The sequence below is a fragment of the Leptonychotes weddellii genome, chromosome 6 (genome assembly GCF_054177405.1).
Source record: "Leptonychotes weddellii isolate Sample4059 chromosome 6, ASM5417740v2, whole genome shotgun sequence".
Taxonomy (NCBI): domain Eukaryota; kingdom Metazoa; phylum Chordata; class Mammalia; order Carnivora; family Phocidae; genus Leptonychotes; species Leptonychotes weddellii.
Genome location: NC_138374.1, coordinates 103,959,586 through 103,977,986, shown reverse-complemented (window position 1 = coordinate 103,977,986; position 18,401 = coordinate 103,959,586). Strand labels below are relative to the sequence as shown.

General features: G+C 36.8%; 1 protein-coding gene across 13 annotated transcripts in view; it reads left to right on the top strand.

Moving 5' to 3' along the window:
• The window catches only part of RPS6KC1 (ribosomal protein S6 kinase C1), a 319,037-nt gene that overhangs the window by 158,212 nt on the left and 142,424 nt on the right, over nucleotides 1-18,401 (top strand). For 7 of the 13 annotated variants that reach the window (XM_081824821.1, XM_031037563.2, XM_081824818.1 and 4 more), the window contains 3 exons: nucleotides 3,016-3,098; nucleotides 4,161-4,256; nucleotides 14,969-15,497. In XM_081824821.1, coding sequence (XP_081680947.1) covers nucleotides 3,016-3,098; nucleotides 4,161-4,256; nucleotides 14,969-15,085 — 296 coding nt within the window. In that variant the 3' untranslated portion in view covers nucleotides 15,086-15,497. Of the gene's footprint in view, nucleotides 1-3,015; nucleotides 3,099-4,160; nucleotides 4,257-13,326; nucleotides 14,298-14,968; nucleotides 15,498-18,401 lie in introns of those variants that run through there. The other 6 variants (XM_081824823.1, XM_081824819.1, XM_031037565.2 and 3 more) reach the window with 2 other exon arrangements.

Genomic DNA, 18,401 nt, shown 5'->3' with positions numbered 1-18,401 from the left:
TGCAATGCATGCCCAGTGTGAGCAAAGCAGTAGTCCTACATGGACAGTGAGAGACTTCATGGCTGGTCAGTCATTTTGGGTCTTGAGCTGTGAACTGATTTCTCCTTAGTGAAACTAATAAATATGTACAGTTACTACTATATGATGAGTAAAGAAAATAGAATAACAAATTCTTGAGCAAAAAGATATTAAAAAAATAAAACCATTAACTATGCTAGTGGGAAAGCTTGATCTTAGTTTCACATGGTTTAGCAATGTGGCCAGGTAATGGAGTTCCGTGGAGGAACAAGGCCTAGCATGGTGCCTAGTTTGTGCTGCTTATGTATGTTGGTTGAATGAATATGATAGGTTGAGACCTGAATATATACATTCCTGAATAAGCAAGGCATTAAGTGTTATTTAATGCTCAGTGAGAAGCCATTTCAGAATTTTGAAACCGGGAAATGATGTAATCCATTGCTTGGTTTAGACTGGAAGGAAATGTGCAAGAAATTATATTTGATGACTGGACTATGGTCACTTTTTTTTACTTTTCTGAAGTTTCTAAGAACTTAGACCCTTCCTAAAGTTTTTTAGAGCACACTTCCGAAGGTGACAGTGCCTCGCTGTGGGGAGGTTAGGAAGGCGGTGGGGACAGTGAATTTGAATCTGGGAAGGGCAGCATAAGTACTTTGAATGAGAGCTCCCAAAGAGTTGTCCTTTAAGAGAATCACTATTTTAGGAAATCCTTGAGTATAAAGTCATAGAAGTTAGAGCTAAATTTAACTGAGAGGCCCTCGGGTATAACCCTTTTACAACCCTCTGTTACAGATGAGATCCAGTGGATTCCTCAGGGCCCTTCGCCCAAGCCTCCTGATTTCCAGTCCTGGTTGCGCTCTCATATATAATACATTATGTTTGTGGGGAGAGGGTGGAGGCAGACTCTTAGGGAAGATTGGCCAGCATAGCTTCATCTTCCTGCTCCAGCACACCCGAATGTTTTCCTGTCTTCTTGCTATCTGTTTAAAAAAATGCGCCACCAGCTATTCATGTAGGTTCATAAGTATAAGGATGAAAATAAACATCTCATCCCCTCAGAGGCAAATCACTAAAATATTTTGTCATCTTTTCTCACCAGTCTTTTTTTTAAATATATATTTCTAAAATTAGAATTCTCTTGTTTTATACCTTGTTTTTTTAATTTAATGTACCCATTTACTTATATACTTAAACTTTATATGAGTACATCATTTAAAATGCTTATGTAGTAATATTCCATCATATTGATGTGTGTGTGTGTGTACACACACTGGTACATAGACACACACACATACAAATATATATACAGCGTATATATAATTAAATTTCTATCGTCAGGTCTCAGTTTTTTCTTTTTTTTTTTTTTTAAGATTTTATTTATTTATTTGACGGAGAGAGACAAAGCGAGAGAGGGAACACAAGCAGAAGGAAGGGGAGAGGGAGAAGCAGGCCTCCCGCTGAGCAAGGAGCCCGATGTGGGACTCGATCCCAGGACCCTGGGATCAGACCTGAGCCAAAGGCAGACGCCCAACGACTGAGCCACCCAGGCGCCCCAGGTCTCAGTTTTTCAAATAAGCTGCTACTTTATAAACACACATGACTTCAGCAGGCTTAGGAGACTTTTGGTTATTCACACAGTAGTTTGAGTGGTTAAAAATCTATGTTTTCTTTTTACCACCTGGCTGAGAGCAGAGAGAATGGAGGTTGTGATTTGGCCTAGAGCACATCCCGGGAGGAAAGACTGGGTGGGGCTAGTGTGGAGGGATGTAGTTCTTCACGGGCTGCTTGAGTTCCAGAAGAGGGTAGGTACCGGGATATGGAAGATGGTACTGAGTAGGAGGAATTTCAGTATTTCCATAGGAATGGCTCTGTTTTCTTTTTCTGGTCCACATGACCTTTGCTCCAAGACTTAAAGCTCAGGCTGTTTTCTGAGTTTCGTGGTTCTTCTATGCAGTAGATTTACGAAGTATTGGTTAAAAGGCTGGGGACGTGAGCACCACTTCAGTTATTTCCAATTTCCGACCTAACTACTTAAAAATTATTGAACATTATTTTTATGAATCGTGGGTTACCCTGCACCCAAATATTAAGTGTGTTGTGTCAGCCAAATGGAAGTGAAAGGGTAGACATTGACTGGCTTAGTGACTAATCAAATATCGTTAGGAAAGGACAAGAAGGCATCAAATAGATGTAAGAGCCTAAAAGCCTCAGAACTGGTAAAATCAGTGTTGCTAATTTGTGGAGAAACCTGGAAGATGACACCTGAAAACTCATATTGCATTTTGGGAACTCGTGCTGGTGAAAGATAGGGCTAACGCAGATAAAACTGTGATTTGTAGATATTCTAAACACCCTTATCTTAGCCAGTAGTTTCAGTTAGGGCTTAAAACAACATATCTGTTTGTACTTCTAAATATCAAAATGGGTAAATTTGCATTTCACATGCTCCTCCTTTGGTTGAAAACAATTGATTATATAGGAGAGGGATGGTATTATAAATCAGGTTTTAGTTCTGCTGCTGATTTACTATATGACATTGGACAAGGCATTTCACCTCTCTGGCTTCTAATCTGTAATTAAAAGGATAATTACTGGTTTAAGTAATTTTTGAAGTTCCTTCTGAACCTAGAGTCTTTATTTCTAAAACAAAAAATGACCCCTGAGGTAGCGTTGGCTATACTTTCTTGAATTTGAAAAATTAAGCAAAATGCTGATCTGGTAGATTCATATAACTTTTAAGTGTAGCTTCTTGAAGGTGTCCCTCTATCAACTAAAGAACAAATGTCTCAGTTTAATATATGACTGCATCAAAAAAAAAAAAATGCAACCACAGTAGGTGACCGAAGGGGATAAGTAACTTTCAGAAATTTTGAAAGCCCAGTAGTATTTAGTATATGCTCTCTCAGCGTTAAAAAGGTCACCTTGCTAATACATGTTAATTTTGAAAGTTGAATTGACCTTTGGAATTTTAATATCAACCTTTTTTGGTGTGTTTAGAGGTTGGAGCAATCACAGAAGAAACAGAAGCCTGTGATTGGTGGAGTTTGGGTGCTGTCCTCTTTGAACTTCTCACTGGCAAGGTAAGCAGTGACCTGGACGTTTAATAAGTTTACCCAGATGCTACCTTGATTTCAAATTGAGAACATTTAACCTTTGCCTTTAGTTGTTAGATCAGAAACTAAATAAGAAAACCTTTGATTTTTTTTAAAAAAAGCAGAAAAATGCAAGTTTATCTAGATTCCACATTTTTTTTTAAGTATTATATTGGATAAATAAAATTCCGTTATGTCATAATGTTAGCACGTAGATATATGACAAAACATTCTTTTTCTTCATTTTCTATGATTCAGTTTTAACAGCATTAAATCTGTAATGTTCATGTAAGAGGATGTATTAGGATTCTCTGGATGTTTTAAACATCTTGTTGGAAAGCAGGAGGGAATTCTCATTTTAGAAAATTAATGTAGATATAAAAGGTAACATTACCTTTTTTCTCAAAACTGTAAATTTTTCCTATCTGTTCTAGCTTAAGGACAGAATTTATACTCTCTCTGATCAATAACTTAAGTAAGATGTTTGAGGTTAATAGACTTTAATAGAGTATTGTGCACATTGCCTCCTGGGAAGAAAACAGAGGAAATGAGCAGTCCTACTTTTGTAAGTAGTCATCTACCTTGAATATGTAGGTAATACTGAACTCTTAAGATTGTTGTGGATTATTATAGTTCACCTACATGTACAATTAAATCATAAAGTGCTACAAATATATAAAGTGTTATTATTAACCAATTCTAAACTGAGAAGGTTTTTCAGAACATTAAAAATTCAGAGATACCAAGTCCCTTTTTAGTTTTTGTGTGTAAGGTAAACTTTTCTGTTATGAGCCATTCCCTGTATAACTAAGGGAAGAGGGCTAGCAGCATAAAGCTTATGATGTGATTTTGATGATTGCCTTCATTTCAGTTAGAAGTTCTGTAGGCTCGTGGCCCTTGGCCTGAACCGCTTAGGAGATACTGTGTTGATTACTACACCTCCAGTTAAGATGGTTGTTGAGCTTTCTATACTTGCTGTCCATAAATCCTGTGATAGAACAGAATATGATGTTATTTGGGATAAGAAGTGTACCTGATTGATTATTTCAGACTCTGGTTGAGTGCCATCCAGCAGGAATAAATACTCACACTACTTTGAACATGCCAGAATGTGTCTCCGAAGAGGCTCGCTCACTCATACAACAGGTAATTTAATTGACCTCTACTGGCCAAGTATATCAGCCATGCAAATTAGCAGAGTCCATAGTTATAAAACCTTAAAGATACTAGTTTGGGGCAAGAAAGACTCGTTACTAATTACAGATTCAGAACTCATACTGTGTATGGTTAAGCTTCTGCTATTATTTAAGTATTAGTGAGGTCAGAGAGAACAGGTAAAGCTTATTGGTGTTTAAGTCTTTTTTTTTTTTTCCCAAAATCCAGGCTAATGTTTAGTCAATTTCACATGTTTGTGTAGGTATGAGATTTAAGTATCGTTTTTAGCTTGTCTGGAGCTGCTCTGTTTCTGCTATTACATTTTGTAACCATGTACGATGGCTGTTTTCTTTCTTTCTTTCTTTTTTTTGACTGGATATTTTCAATCTTTAATTCATATTTAGAAACTTAGGAATAGGCTACTCAGGTTGCTTTGGAGAAAAGTGGTGTTAGAAAATCTTGCCAAGTTAGGTTACTCCTAGCTTCATCCATTGATGCAAGTTGAACATTGATGTCAGTTAGTGCATTTTCGGTGGCTTTAAAGAAAGAGACTATTGATAATTAAAGTTCAGTATCCCAGAGGTAGGCTTAGAACTCCAGTGAGCTTCTTAAATTGATTCCTCACATTTAAAATGCTCCTCTAATTTTGAATAGTGAGTTTTGGAGAGTATACTGAGGGTTGTCAGCATTGGGGAATGATAGACTCACAGCAAATCAGCAAGAATTGTCAGGCCTAGGATCCTTATAGTTTTATGAGAAACATAAAGGGAAAAGGTGATTTGAAAAAGATCAATAACTAACATTTTTGTTTCATGAAACCCGAATTATTATTTTTTTTTAAGAAAGGGGGAGGGAGGAATATACTAAGAAGAGAATTACCTAGTATTCTCTTGAAGAGTGATTTGGGTTCCATTCAACAAATACATGCACAAATATATGCAAGACATAGTGCTGTAAGCTATGAGGGTAAGACTCACAAATAACTATATCACGGATGGATTGGATCAAAGCTGTCAGAAGCTTAAAAACTACTCTGGCAAGTCAAGATAAGGAGGGGCTATAGTTGATGCAGTGATAGTATTAGGAAAGGTTTTGTGTAGTGGATGTTATTTTTGTGGAGCTCTAGAATTTTGGTGTGACAAGGTAGGATGTGGCAGAAATAGCTAGGTGGAATGAACAGCTTGAAAGAGGGAAGGAGTCCAAAAGACCCAAATTAGGAAATCAAAAGTTTGGTTTATCTGGAGTGGAGGAGTGAATATAGGAATGAGTAATAGTAGTAGATGGGTGTGGAAAGGTAAGTTGGAATTCTCTTATGAGGTTCTGTTATCATGATCACCAGGGAAGAGTGATCATACTTAATTCAGTTAAAAAAAAAAAAGGATATTTGGAGTTTTTGAAGAATGAAGAAGAATGAAAGGATCAGAGTTGTGCTTTAGGAAGATTAAAATTTCCCAGAGAATGTAAAATGTAAAGAAACATAACCAGGTTGGAAATAATGAGATGAGAATACCCTTGAGCACTTTGCAAAAGGATTAAGAGGTAATGCAAAGATATAGAACACGTTTCATTCTAATGGGAAAAAAAGGACCGCTACTCATTTGATTTCATCTTACTTGTTGTGGCACAAGATAAATTCCAAGTATTTTTTTGGTAAATAATTTGAGGAAGGCTAGCAAATGCTTTTTGTTTGTTTGTTTCCCTCCTTAAAGTCCTTATTATGTAAAACTGAGAATAGAATTACCTACACAATTTATAAAGGCCCGCTGCTCCTATCTTTATTAGAAATTATGTTATGAAGGAATCTTGGCTTAAAGTTTGTTAAATTCTCCGATACAGATACTTATATATTATATAGTAAATCAGCTTTCTGTCATTGGCCTGCCTAAGGAAACTACCACTCATGTTGAGGAAACATCATCAGGAAAGGGAAAAGGGGTCTCTTGGCATGATTAGCAATTTGTCATTTTGACTTTCCTCTTCCACTACCTCACAGGTCATAGGGGTCTTTTTTTTAAAAATCACAAAATGATTTATATGGAAATAATTATTCTGCTTTGGGGAGATTTCCCCCTCTTCTGTCTTTCAGCTCCTTGCTTTCTTCCTAGATTTCATAATCCCCTGTACCCATGGTTCAGTCATCTCAGTCATGTGAATGGTGCTAAAGTAGACATAGTTACATTTTAAATGCAATTAAAAGAAAGATGCTTACATTTTACAAATCCTCAGAGCATGTATATTTGTACTTCACAAACTGTGACACAATTGTTTTGTTAGTTGAAAAATACTATATGAGAAAAAGACCTTCAAAACAAATCTTTATGTCTTCATTGCTCCCAGCTTTATTGCCTGAATATTCTTCAGGAGAAGGGACGTTGGCAGTGACTAATTTGGTTTTGTCACTGGCTGCTGACACATTTGCTTAAGCAATAGAATCTTTGTGCGGTCTCTCTTGAGGCCTGGTATAGTATTTAAAATGGCAGGGTAAACACGATAGTCATGGGTAAGACAATTATACTTTTGTCTGTAGATTTATAATTACAGATTTGTAGCAAAGTCCATGAACTAATTAAATTGACTTTAGTAAAAGTCAAAATAGGAACCTTTATTGGAATTTCATAATGAGGTCATGTTTTGGAAAGAATAGGGGTGGAAAAGCCAATTGTAACCAAGAAGAAAGAATTTTCTTTCTGTTCATATGTTTACTGAAATATTTAAAAATATGCTCTAGTTATATTTAATTCTTACCAGTGTTTGATATTTTAAATTTATATTAAATTGTTTGATGCCTTCCACATTTCAATCGGTTAGACATAAGTTGTCAGATTTTGAAAATGGATTTGATACATTTAGGATACTCTTACAATGTTTGTTTTATAATAGCAGCTTTTCACTTAACACCTTTTAGCAGTATCTAATATTAAAATTCTTTGAGCAGTTAACTTTAATAAACAATAGTCATTTTGAATGCTAGATACAATAATTTCAAGCGAAAAGATTGAGTACAGTCTTTTGAAGTATATGCTTCACACCTCTTGTGTATTTGGTAATATTAAAGTGAAGTGGTAGATTCTTGGCATTTGCAAAAGATTAAATACTCATGAGGCAGTATAGTGTTATGTTTAAGAGCATGGATTCTGGAACCACAGTGCCTAAATTCACATCTTATCTTTGCTACTTTCTACTTGCATGATCTTAAATAAGTTACTTAATTTCTCTGAGTCTCTGTTTTCTCATCTATAGAGCGAATAGAATAGTAGCTACTCATAGAGTTGTTGTGAATTAAATTAATTAAACTATGCTATGCACTTAGAATAATGCCTGGCACACAGTGAGTGTCACATAAATGTTTTATATCATTATTATTGATAGAGTAATACTGAAGGTTCATAATACATAGTAATTTGTATTTGATGATGCATGTGTTGAATTATAGGGTTGCTATTGTAAGGGTGAGGCAACTGCTGGTGATATAGGTGAAAAGGTCGAAAAAAGTAGTGGACTGGCACATAATAGGAAGTCAATTGATATTTTTCATACAAATAATTGAATTAATGAATCATAAATGAAAAAATAGAAATAAAGGTAAAAAGAGAAGAAACAGAAGTTTTGGTTGAATACATAGAAACATTAATGTAAAGAAATAATTTAAATATTTACTATAAGAATATTCTCAAATTCGAATGGCTGTTGTATAGTCATATAAGGAAGTTGGCAAATTCTCTCTTGAGAAAGGAAGTTATAACATTGGACAGAATTGGCAAAAACAACCATCTCAGTGCTTTGGAAATTGATCAAAGGGATACAACAATCTGAAAAGTGTTTATACTTGAAAAACAGCCAAACTTTGGGAAAGAAGAGTGGGACTCTGTGGCAGTTTTGCCTGGGCTGCTCCCATTCTCTTTTCTCTGCTTGGTCAGGTGTGAAGTTTCTTCCATATTGAAGCAGGCCACGAGGACCAACCCTGAGGTTGCATGCCTGTGTATAGGAGCAGGGAAGGATCCCAGTTGAAAGTAAAAACCAGGGGAGATTTGTAAGTGGCCTAAATTTTTAATGTGTTCTCCTATGCATCGGCAGAGGACAGAAGCTTTAGGGGCTGAGGTTTAATGTAACCTCTTTTCAGTCACAGATTGACCACTATGCTATGCACACACAGGGTGATCCCTAGGAAGTGAAGCTCAAAAATAAAAACAAGGAAAAAAGAGTGAGCAGAGATAGCAACAGTTGCTTGTTACAAAGTGATGGGAGGAGCAGATTTATAGATCTAGCTGAAATAAGTTACCAAACAAAGAACAAACCAACCAACAGCAATGATAATAGTCTTCTTGGGGAAAAAAGTTGGATTCTAGAGTTGGTAAAATGTCATCCAAAATATCCCATTTTCAGCAAATATTATATGATATACACAGAAACAAAAAAATGTGACTCATATGCAGGGAAAAAAGCAGTCAGTAGAAATTGACTCTGAATGTCCCCAGGTTGAATTAAACAGACTTCAAAGTGGTTATTATAAATATGTTCAAAGAACTAAAAGGAAACCATGTTTAAAGAATTAAAGGAAAGTATGACAACAGTGAATCAGCAAATAGAAATTCTCATTGAGATATAAATTATATTTTTTAAAAAAGAACCAAATAGAAATTCTCAAGTTGAAAAATACAATAATAACAATAATTATTATTTCAGTAATTGAAATTCACTAGGGGGAAAGTTGATTAGAGCATCTCAACAGCAAATTTGAGATAGATGAGGGAAGAATCAATAAACTTGAAGATAGAATGATAGAAATGAACAAATCTGGGGGTGGGGGGAAAGACCAGAAAAAAGAAAAATGAACAGGGCTACACAAACCTGTAAGATAATATCAAATGTACCAACGAGTCCCAGAAAAGGAAAGAGAGAAAGGGGGAGCAAAAGTATTTGAAAAAGTAATGGCTAAAAAAACACCATAAATGTGATGAAGAACATTGATAGGCATCCAAGAAGCTCAGTGGACTTTAATTAGGAAAATACACCTAGTCATATTGTTGAAAAACAAAAACAAAGAGGAAAATCTTGAAAGCAGCAAAAGAAAAATCACTCACTTTATACAAGGAGACCTTAATGTCTGACTTCTCATCAAAAATGTTGGAAGACAGTACACACTTTTAGCTATAAAATAAGTAAGTCACGGAGATGAAAAGTACCCATAGGGAATGTAGTCAGTAATATTGTAACAACACTGTGTGGTGACAAATGGTGATTATACCTACTGTGGTAAGCACTGAGTATAGCACAAATTGTTGCATGAATACTTGTACACCTGAAACTAATATAACATTGTATGTCAATTATACTTCAATAATAATGATAAATAATAGTAATACCAAGAGAAGACAGAAGACAGTGAAATAACATATTCAAAGTGCCGAAAGGAAGTTAACTATCAACCAAGAATTCTATATCCAGCAAAATCATCCTTCAAAAATGAAGATGAAATAAATTCCTGAGTAAAGACTGAGAGAATTCATTGCTAGACTTGCCTTACAAGAAATAATACAGGAAGTCTTTCAGGCCGAAAGGAAATGACGATACCACATAGTAACTTGAATCTGTAGGAGGAAATGAAGAGCACTGGAATGGTAAAATATGAGTCCATGAAAAAGACTATTTTTTTCTCATTTTTCTTCTCAACTTCTTTTAGAAGACGTAAGATTGTTTGAAACTAATTATAACATGCTGTTGAGTTTATAACATACAAATGTAATATATTACATATATGACAGTAATAGACAAAAGGCAGAAGGAATGGAGCTATAGTTAGAGCAGAGTTTCTACATTTCACTGGAATTAAGTTAGTCTTAATCTGAAGTAGATTGTGATAAATTTTATTTTTTTTTAGAGAAGGGAGGGAGAGGGAGAGAGAGAGAATCCCAAGCAGGCTCCATGCCCAGAGTGCAGAGCCTGACGTGGGGCTTGATCCTATAACCCCAAGATCATGACCTGAGTCGAAATCAAGAGTCAGACGCTCAACCGACATAACCATAAGAGAGCTGAAGTGGCTATATTAAATTCCTGACAAAATAGATGTGAAGACAGGAGACTTACTAGAAACTAAGATATTTCATAGTGATAAAGGGTCAGTACATAGAAAGATACAACAATAAATGGATATGCTCTAATAACAGCCTCTATACGTATGAAGCAAAATCTGACTGAATTGAAGGGAAAATAGATAATCCAATAATAATAAATGGAGGCTTCAATACCTCATTCTTGATAAATGATAGAAAATCAGCAAGGATACTGATAAGACTTCAACAACATTATTCACCATCTCTGACATATATGGAACAATGATTGCAGAATACATTCTTATCACATGTACATGGAACATTCTCCGAGATAGATCGTATGCTATACCACAAAACAAGCTTCAATATTAAAGGGGGATTAAAATCATACAACATACTCTGATCATAACAATTTAATTAGAAATCAGAAAGAGATCTGGTGAGTCCACAAATATTTGGAAATTAAAAAGCACACTTCTACATAGCCTATGAATCAAAGAAGAGGTCTCAAGAGAAGCTATAAAGTATTTTTAATGGAATGAAAGCACAATATATCAGAATTTATCAGCTGCAGCTAAATCAGTTATTGAGGAAATTTATGGCTTATAAACACCTATATCAGAAAAGAAGAAAGGTCTCAAATGAAAATCTCACCTTGCGGGGCGCCTGGGTGGCTCAGTCGTTAACCGTCTGCCTTCGGCTCAGGTCATGGTCCCAGGGTCCTGGGATCAAGCCCCGCATCGGGCTCCCTGCTCTGTGGGAGGCCTGCTTCTCCCTCTCCCACTCCCTCTGCTTGTGTTCCCTCTCTCCCTGTCTCTCTCTGTCAAATAAATAAATAAAATCTTTAAAAAAAAAAAAAAATCTCACCTTGCACCTTGGGAAACTAGAAAATTCCTAAAAAATTTTGTGTTATTAGAGCAAAGATAGGCATATAGATCAATGGGTTGGAATTGAGTCTCCAGAAATAAACCCTTATATTTATGGTCAGTTGATTTTCAATAAAGGTGCCGAGAGAATTTGATGGTGAAAAATAGTTTTTTCAACAAATGGTGCTGGGAAAATCAAATAAGTCACATGCTAAAACCAAAATTAACTAAGACTCTTACTTCATACCATATTCAAAAATTAACTCAAAATAGCTCTTAGACTTACATAGATGGGAGCTAAAACTAAAAATTGTAGAAACCATAGGAGAAAATCTTCTTGACAGGTTAGGCAAAGAGTTATTAGATATGACACGAGAAACATCCATAAAAGAAAACAGTTGATAATGTGGGCTTCATTGAAATTAAAAACTTTTATACTTCAAAAGATATCAGTAAGAAAATGAAAAGACAAGCCACAGAGTGGGAGAAAATATTTCAAATCATGTAACTAATAGGGACTTGTATTCAGAATGTATAGAGAACTCTTATAGGGGCACCTGGCTGGCTAGGTTGGTAGAGCGTACAATTCTTGATCTCGGGGTTATAAATTTGAGCCCCACATTGGGTGTAGGGATTACCTAAAATCAAGTCTTAAAAAAAAAATTCTTATAACTAAATAAATAGACAATTCAGTATAAAAATGGGCAAAGATCCACCAAGGAAGCCCTATGAATGACTTAGAAGGCCATGAAAAGATGCTCACCACCATTACTCACTAGGGAATACAAATTAAAATCATAATAAGATGCCACTAATACCCACTAAAAGGGCTGTAATCAAAAGATAGTATCAGGTATTGGTGAGGATGTAGAAAAACTGGAACTCTCATACATTGCTGGTGGGAATGTAAAATGGTGCAGCTACTTTAGAAAGGTTTGGCAGTTTCTTAAAAAGCTAAACATAAATTTGCCACATGACCCAGCAGTTCACTCCTAGAAACATCCTTGAGAGAAATGAAGACATATGTTTACACAAAGACATATGTGAATGTTAATAGCAATATTACTCATTATGGCCTCAACCTGGAAAGACTACAGGCCTATTAACTGGTGAGTAGATTAACAAAATGTGTTCTATCCAAAAATTGGAATGCTATTCAGAAATAAAAGGTAACAGGCTGTTGATACCTGCTACAACATAGATGAATCTGAAAAACATTATGCTAAGTAAAAGAAGGCAACTACAAAAGGCAACATATTTTATGAGTCCATTTACATGAAATATCTAGGAAGGTCACATTTATAGAGACTAAAAGCAGATCACTGTTTGCCTAGGGCTGGGGATGGAAGTGAGGATCAATGCAAACAGCGTGAGGAAACTTTTTAGGGTGATCACAGTGTTCTGAAACTGAATTGTGTGATGGTTCCACAACTTTTTACATTTATTAAGAATCACTGAATTGGGGGCGCCTGGGTGGCTCAGTTGTTAAGCGTCTGCCTTTGGCTCAGGTCATGATCCCAGGGTCCTGCGATTTGAGTGTCGTATTGGGCTCCCTGCTCCGCAGGAAACCTGCTTCTCCCTCTCCCACTCCCCCTGCTTGTGTTCCCTCTCTCACTGTGTCTCTTGCTGTCAAATAAATAAAATCTTAAAAGAAAAAAAGAATCACTGAATTGTACACTTACACCAGATGAATTTTATGCTATATAAATTATCCCTTAGTAAAGCTGTTAAAACAAAACATGAGGATGCACGAAAGTCTCAAGACACATTATTTCAGCATGCCCATGAAAGAAGTAACTGGACGTCTCAGATTTTGGCACAATATCTAATTAATGTCACAGTGTGCTTTGGAATAGGAAATTGATAGGTGTAACTGCTCTATTATGAGTTTGAGAGAACCAAAGTGAGTTACTCAAGGTCATGTTTAAAATCAGTTGAAAAGCCATAAACTCCGATATCCCCCACCACCCCACAGCTACAGTGGTGTTAGACATAGCTCCCTTTCAAGGAAATCTCGTCGGTTGGCTATTAATCAAGTCCATTGTCACTAGGGTTGAATCGAGCAGTTCTTTCCTTTCCTATATTTTTGTTTTCCTTTGCTTCACCACTTGGATTCCTATTACTCACTAAATCCTTCCTTTGTAGCTCTTGCAGTTCAACCCTGTGGAGCGTCTTGGTGCTGGAGTTGCTGGTGTTGAAGATATCAAATCTCATCCATTTTTTACCCCTGTGGATTGGGCAGAACTGATGAGATGAGCATAAGGCAGGGTTATCTGCACACATTCCGACCTTCTCTGTGACAGGCATCTCCAGCACGGAGGCAGCCCTGCCTCACACTCACCGATGGAGCACCGAAACATTGGGATAAAGACCTTTAGAGGAAATGGAAGAAAAAGGCTGGAAGAGAACAGTTTCTTTACCATTACTCTCTGGACAAGATATTGGCTATATTTGCAAGGGGCATTTATGTGCAAACCTTTAAACAAGGTGTGATCTTTATTTTATCTGCATTTAGTGTTGCAGATGAGTTGTAAACCCAACTGAAAGAGGAATGCCCTTCAAGAACTTCCTCTGAAAGCTCCAAGTGTACATTTAAGTGTTACTTGAAAGGAGGACCTTTACATGGCAGCTAATAGTGCTTTCTGCTAAGCAAGATTGGTTTATATGATCATAATTAATATTTGCTGAATAATACACTAAAAGTGCTTCATGAGTAGTGTCATCTATGGAGCTTAAAAATTGAGGAAAGAAGAATATATACATCATGTCTGATAGAAAACATCTACCACGATGCTATATAATTAATGTATGCTGAATGTGGTTCCATATTATTTCATACTTTCAGAAGTCCACTGAGAAGAAAACGCTCACGTTGCCAACTTCGTATACTTTGTTGGTTGGTACTGCTTAGGAAGGGTTCATAGAAACACCGTCTCTCTTCAACTTTATCTTTCTGCTCCCTATACCTGTTGCTTGTTCTCTCATATTCTGTTCCCTCTTCCTCCACTCGTACATATGCAACAAAAAGGGAAGGGAGTATTTATTTCCCCAAATTGTATCAACTTAATAAGGACTAAGAAATCATGATTATAAAATAAATGTGATAAAAATGGAAATCTCTCCTTCATTTAATTGCTTAAGTTTTTTGTTTTGTTTTATTTTAGAAAGGCCTCTCTTTCTTTCATCTTGGAATTTTAGCAATTTCTGCTGCTTCTTATGCTTAACTTCATTTTAGGGTTTTGGTTTAGTGTAGTAAGAACCAAAGGATCTCATCTAAATGGAATTGAATGGCAATCCTATTTTATTACTTAGTGACAGGATTTCCAGATCTGACCTAATTTACTTGACATGATACAGAAAGAATATGAGTATTCATACCTCTCCAGACATTTGTTATTTGTTATTTCTGTGTGTTGCTAAGATAGCTCCTGCATTTGTGCCTTGTTTATAATAATTTACAAATGTTTCTAAAGCATTAATGTCTGTTTTTAAAACTTTATCCAACGAAGAAAGAATAAGTCACTTTTTCGGAGTTAGGAGCCATCAGAAATAATGAAGGTTTTCCATATATTTTAATCCTTTGAGTTTTGAGATCTATATGGGAGCCCATTCCTTCTCCACGAGCATCTCTACAGCTTCCATCTGCCGTCAGCTAGGTCCTGCCATCAAAGTAAATGGAAGCAGAAAATGCTTTAGTGAAACAAAGGAAATGTGCAAGCATTTTTTTCTTTTTCTATTTTCCTACTTCCCCCTTTTCCTTCTGGTTCCCTTATAACCTGAACCTCAGATGAAGGACTGCAACAACACCAGGATGGGGAGCAGGTCACCAGGATCAAAGCACAATCAAGATGACATCACTCCCTGGAACTGGGTTTCAATTCACCGGCCCTCCCTGGCCTCATAACAGGAACTCGTGCAGGTGAGACTAAAGAATGACTTCCTGTGTAGGACCAGTAGGAAATCTGCAAGTACTTAGAGCTACCCATGGCAGAGCTTCCTTCCAGAAGTGCCCTATGACATGAAAGTAGGCCTTCCCAGCTAAGGTGAAGCTCCCAGCCCTGCCACGTGATTTTGGTTCCTTGGATTCAGGACAGTCCTGTCGACAGATGGCTGCTGTGTCAGAGTGTTGACCGGTCTGTTGCTTCAGTTCCCTCTTTCTCTCTGTATGTCTGGTTGGAACTTAATGTAAATACGTCATCCGTAATCATGGTGGACATGAATTATTATAGTAAGGAACACATAGGATATGGCTTTGGGGTGACAGACCCAAGTCTGTTTTTATTTGATGATGTATATTAAAATATTAGTATTTCTAATGCTCTGGATGATCCTGCTTTTTTGTTGTTGTTTTTAACTTTTATTTTTTTGAGCATATGGCCTGTAGGTCCAAACATAACTTGCCACTGTGTATTTTTCATGTGATTTTCTTATTGAAGTAAAACATACCTAACATAAAATTGACCATATAACCACTTTTCAGTATACAGTTTATTGGCATTAAGTACATTCCCATTTTTATCCAACCATTACCTTTCCATTATCCCAAACTGAAAACTCTGCACCCATTAAACAATAACTTCCCATATTCCCCTTCTTCCCAGCCTCTAGTAACCACTGTTCTACTTTCTGTCTCTATGAATTTGACTCTTCTAGGTCTCTCATATAAGTGGAATCCTATAGTATTTGTCCTTTTGTGTCTGGCTTATTTAACTTAATGTAATGTTTTCAAGGTTCATCCATACTGTAGCATATATCAGAATTTAATTCCTTTTTATTTATTTATTTATTTATTTATTTTTTTAAGATTTTGTTTATTTATTTGGGAGAGAGAATGAGATAGAGAGAGAGAGCATGAGAAGGGGGAGGGTCAGAGGGAGAAGCAGACTCCCCACTGAGCAGGGAGCCCGATGCGGGACTCGATCCCGGGACTCCAGGATCATGACCTGAGCCGAAGGCAGTCGCTTAACCAACTGAGCCACCCAGGCGCCCCTGAATTTAATTCCTTTTTAAAGGCTGAATAATATTCCACTGTATGTAGACACCACATTTTGTTTAGCCATTCATCTGTCATTGGACATTTGGGTGTTTCCTACCTTTTGGTTGTTATGAACATGGATGTATAAACATCTGTTCAAGTCCCTACTCTGATTTGATTTTATATTTTTATATGAAATTACCAGTGTCACTGACTATTATTTTATGGTGCTCTTTATAAGAGAGCTTTTCCACCAGGTGGTCAGTAACATGGTAGTATAATGTCACCTATCATAAGAAAGGATATGAAAGTCAGTCATTTCTGTTTCACAGAAACAGAGATGAGCTCTCTACGAGTAAAAAAGAATGCCATTATTTTATTTTATTTTTCTTTCTTTCTTTCTTTCTTTCTTTCTTTCTTTCTTTCTTTCTTTCTTTCTTTCTTTCTTTCTTTCTTTCTTCTTTCTTTCAGATTTTATTTAATTATTTGACAGAGAGCACAAGCAGGGGGAGTGGCAGGCAGAGGGAGAAGCAGGCTCCCGGCTGAGCAGGGAGCCCGATGTGGGACTTGATCCCAGGACCCCGGGATCCATGACCCGAGCTGAAGGCAGTCGCTTAAACAACTGAGCCACCCAGGTGCCCAAGAAGGCCGTTATTTTTGCAATTTAACCATTACATGGGTTAAGACTTTTTGAGACACAGAACTTTTCAACTTACTTGTTATAATAACTGAGCTCTTGAAAACATATTTAAACCTGCCTTTTAAACATTTTAAAACAGCTACAAATTCTGTTGTATTTTGACCTTCAAGTTTTTTCTATCCTGTCTTATTTCAGTCATTGTGAACCATGATCGAGTTTTGCTTTCATATAATGCATGTACTGAAGAGTATAAAATTTATAAACAATACTTACGCTATGGCCAAAAACACTGTGTTAGGACCCCATTCCTAATACGGCTTTGTTGAATTCAGTTGCCCATATTTATGAGTCCAAGCAGAAAGAAATCTGACTGTAGTACTGAAAGGCTCTTCACTTTAGCCAAGTGACCCCTTATAGGATCTTTATTGGACTCACACAGGGCATGCTTCATAAGCTGGATCATTTTTCTTTTTTTTTTTTTTTTATTTTATTTATTTATTCATGAGAGACAGAGCGAGAGAGGCAGAGGGAGAAGCAGGCTCCCAAGGAGCAGAGAGCCCGATGCGGGACTCGATCCCAGGACCCTGGGATCATGACCTGAGCCGAAGGCAGATGCTTAACCATCTGAGCCACCCAGGCACCCGGATCATTTTTCTTCTTAAGAGTAGTTGATGTAGGGCGCCTGGGTGGCTCAGTTGGTTAAGCGACTGCCTTCGGCTCAGGTCACGATCCTGGAGTCCCGGGATCAAGTCCCACATCGGGCTCCCTGCTCGGCGGGGAGCCTGCTTCTCCCTCTGACCCTCCCCCCTCTCATGTGCTCTCTGTCTCTCTCATTCTCTCTGTCTCAAATAAATAAATAAAATCTTTTAAAAAAAAAAAAGAGTAGTTGATGTAACCTCTGATACAGCTAAAGCTCTGGAAAATGAAGCCTAATGTTTCAAGCTCTTTCTTTGAGGATTGTGGAAAAGAATAGCAAGTCTTTTGAGTGGTGTCCTGGTCCTAGCTCTGTGAGTAAACTAGCATTTTTCCTTAATCGAATCACAATATTCTAGACCTATTCCCTTACCTATTGAATGAAGTAGTAGGTGAGTTCTAAGCTCCGCAGCATATGATGGACTTTCTGTTTTTCAGAGTGAACTGAAATTTGATAAACTAACATGGTAGAAAGACAAGGTTAGTGAAAATCTTAAATTGGTACTTAACTGTTTTCTTATAATTTTTTTTTTCCTAGTAATACCGGCTACTTGGGTTGCTGCCATGTACTGGCTCAGCACATAGCCCTTAGTGGTTATGTGGCTATAAAAATTATAAATAGAATGAAATATTAAAAGGTTATTTCTCAGTCAGCTCTACACTGGAAAAGGAGAGTTGAAGGTCCAGAGAGAAGCACAGAGAGGTGAAAGGAGGTTAGACACACCTACATTTGCTCACTTCTTAGACCTTTCTCAACCACTGTGGTGGTATTTCTACCCCTCTTGCCCTCATCTATCATATGTTATGTGTTTATTTGACTCAGTTCTTTGGCAGGCGTAATCAGAGCACAAAATTGATACTTTCTGTGCCTATTTAATGCAGACATTAACCTCTACCAGTCTAGGTAATTTG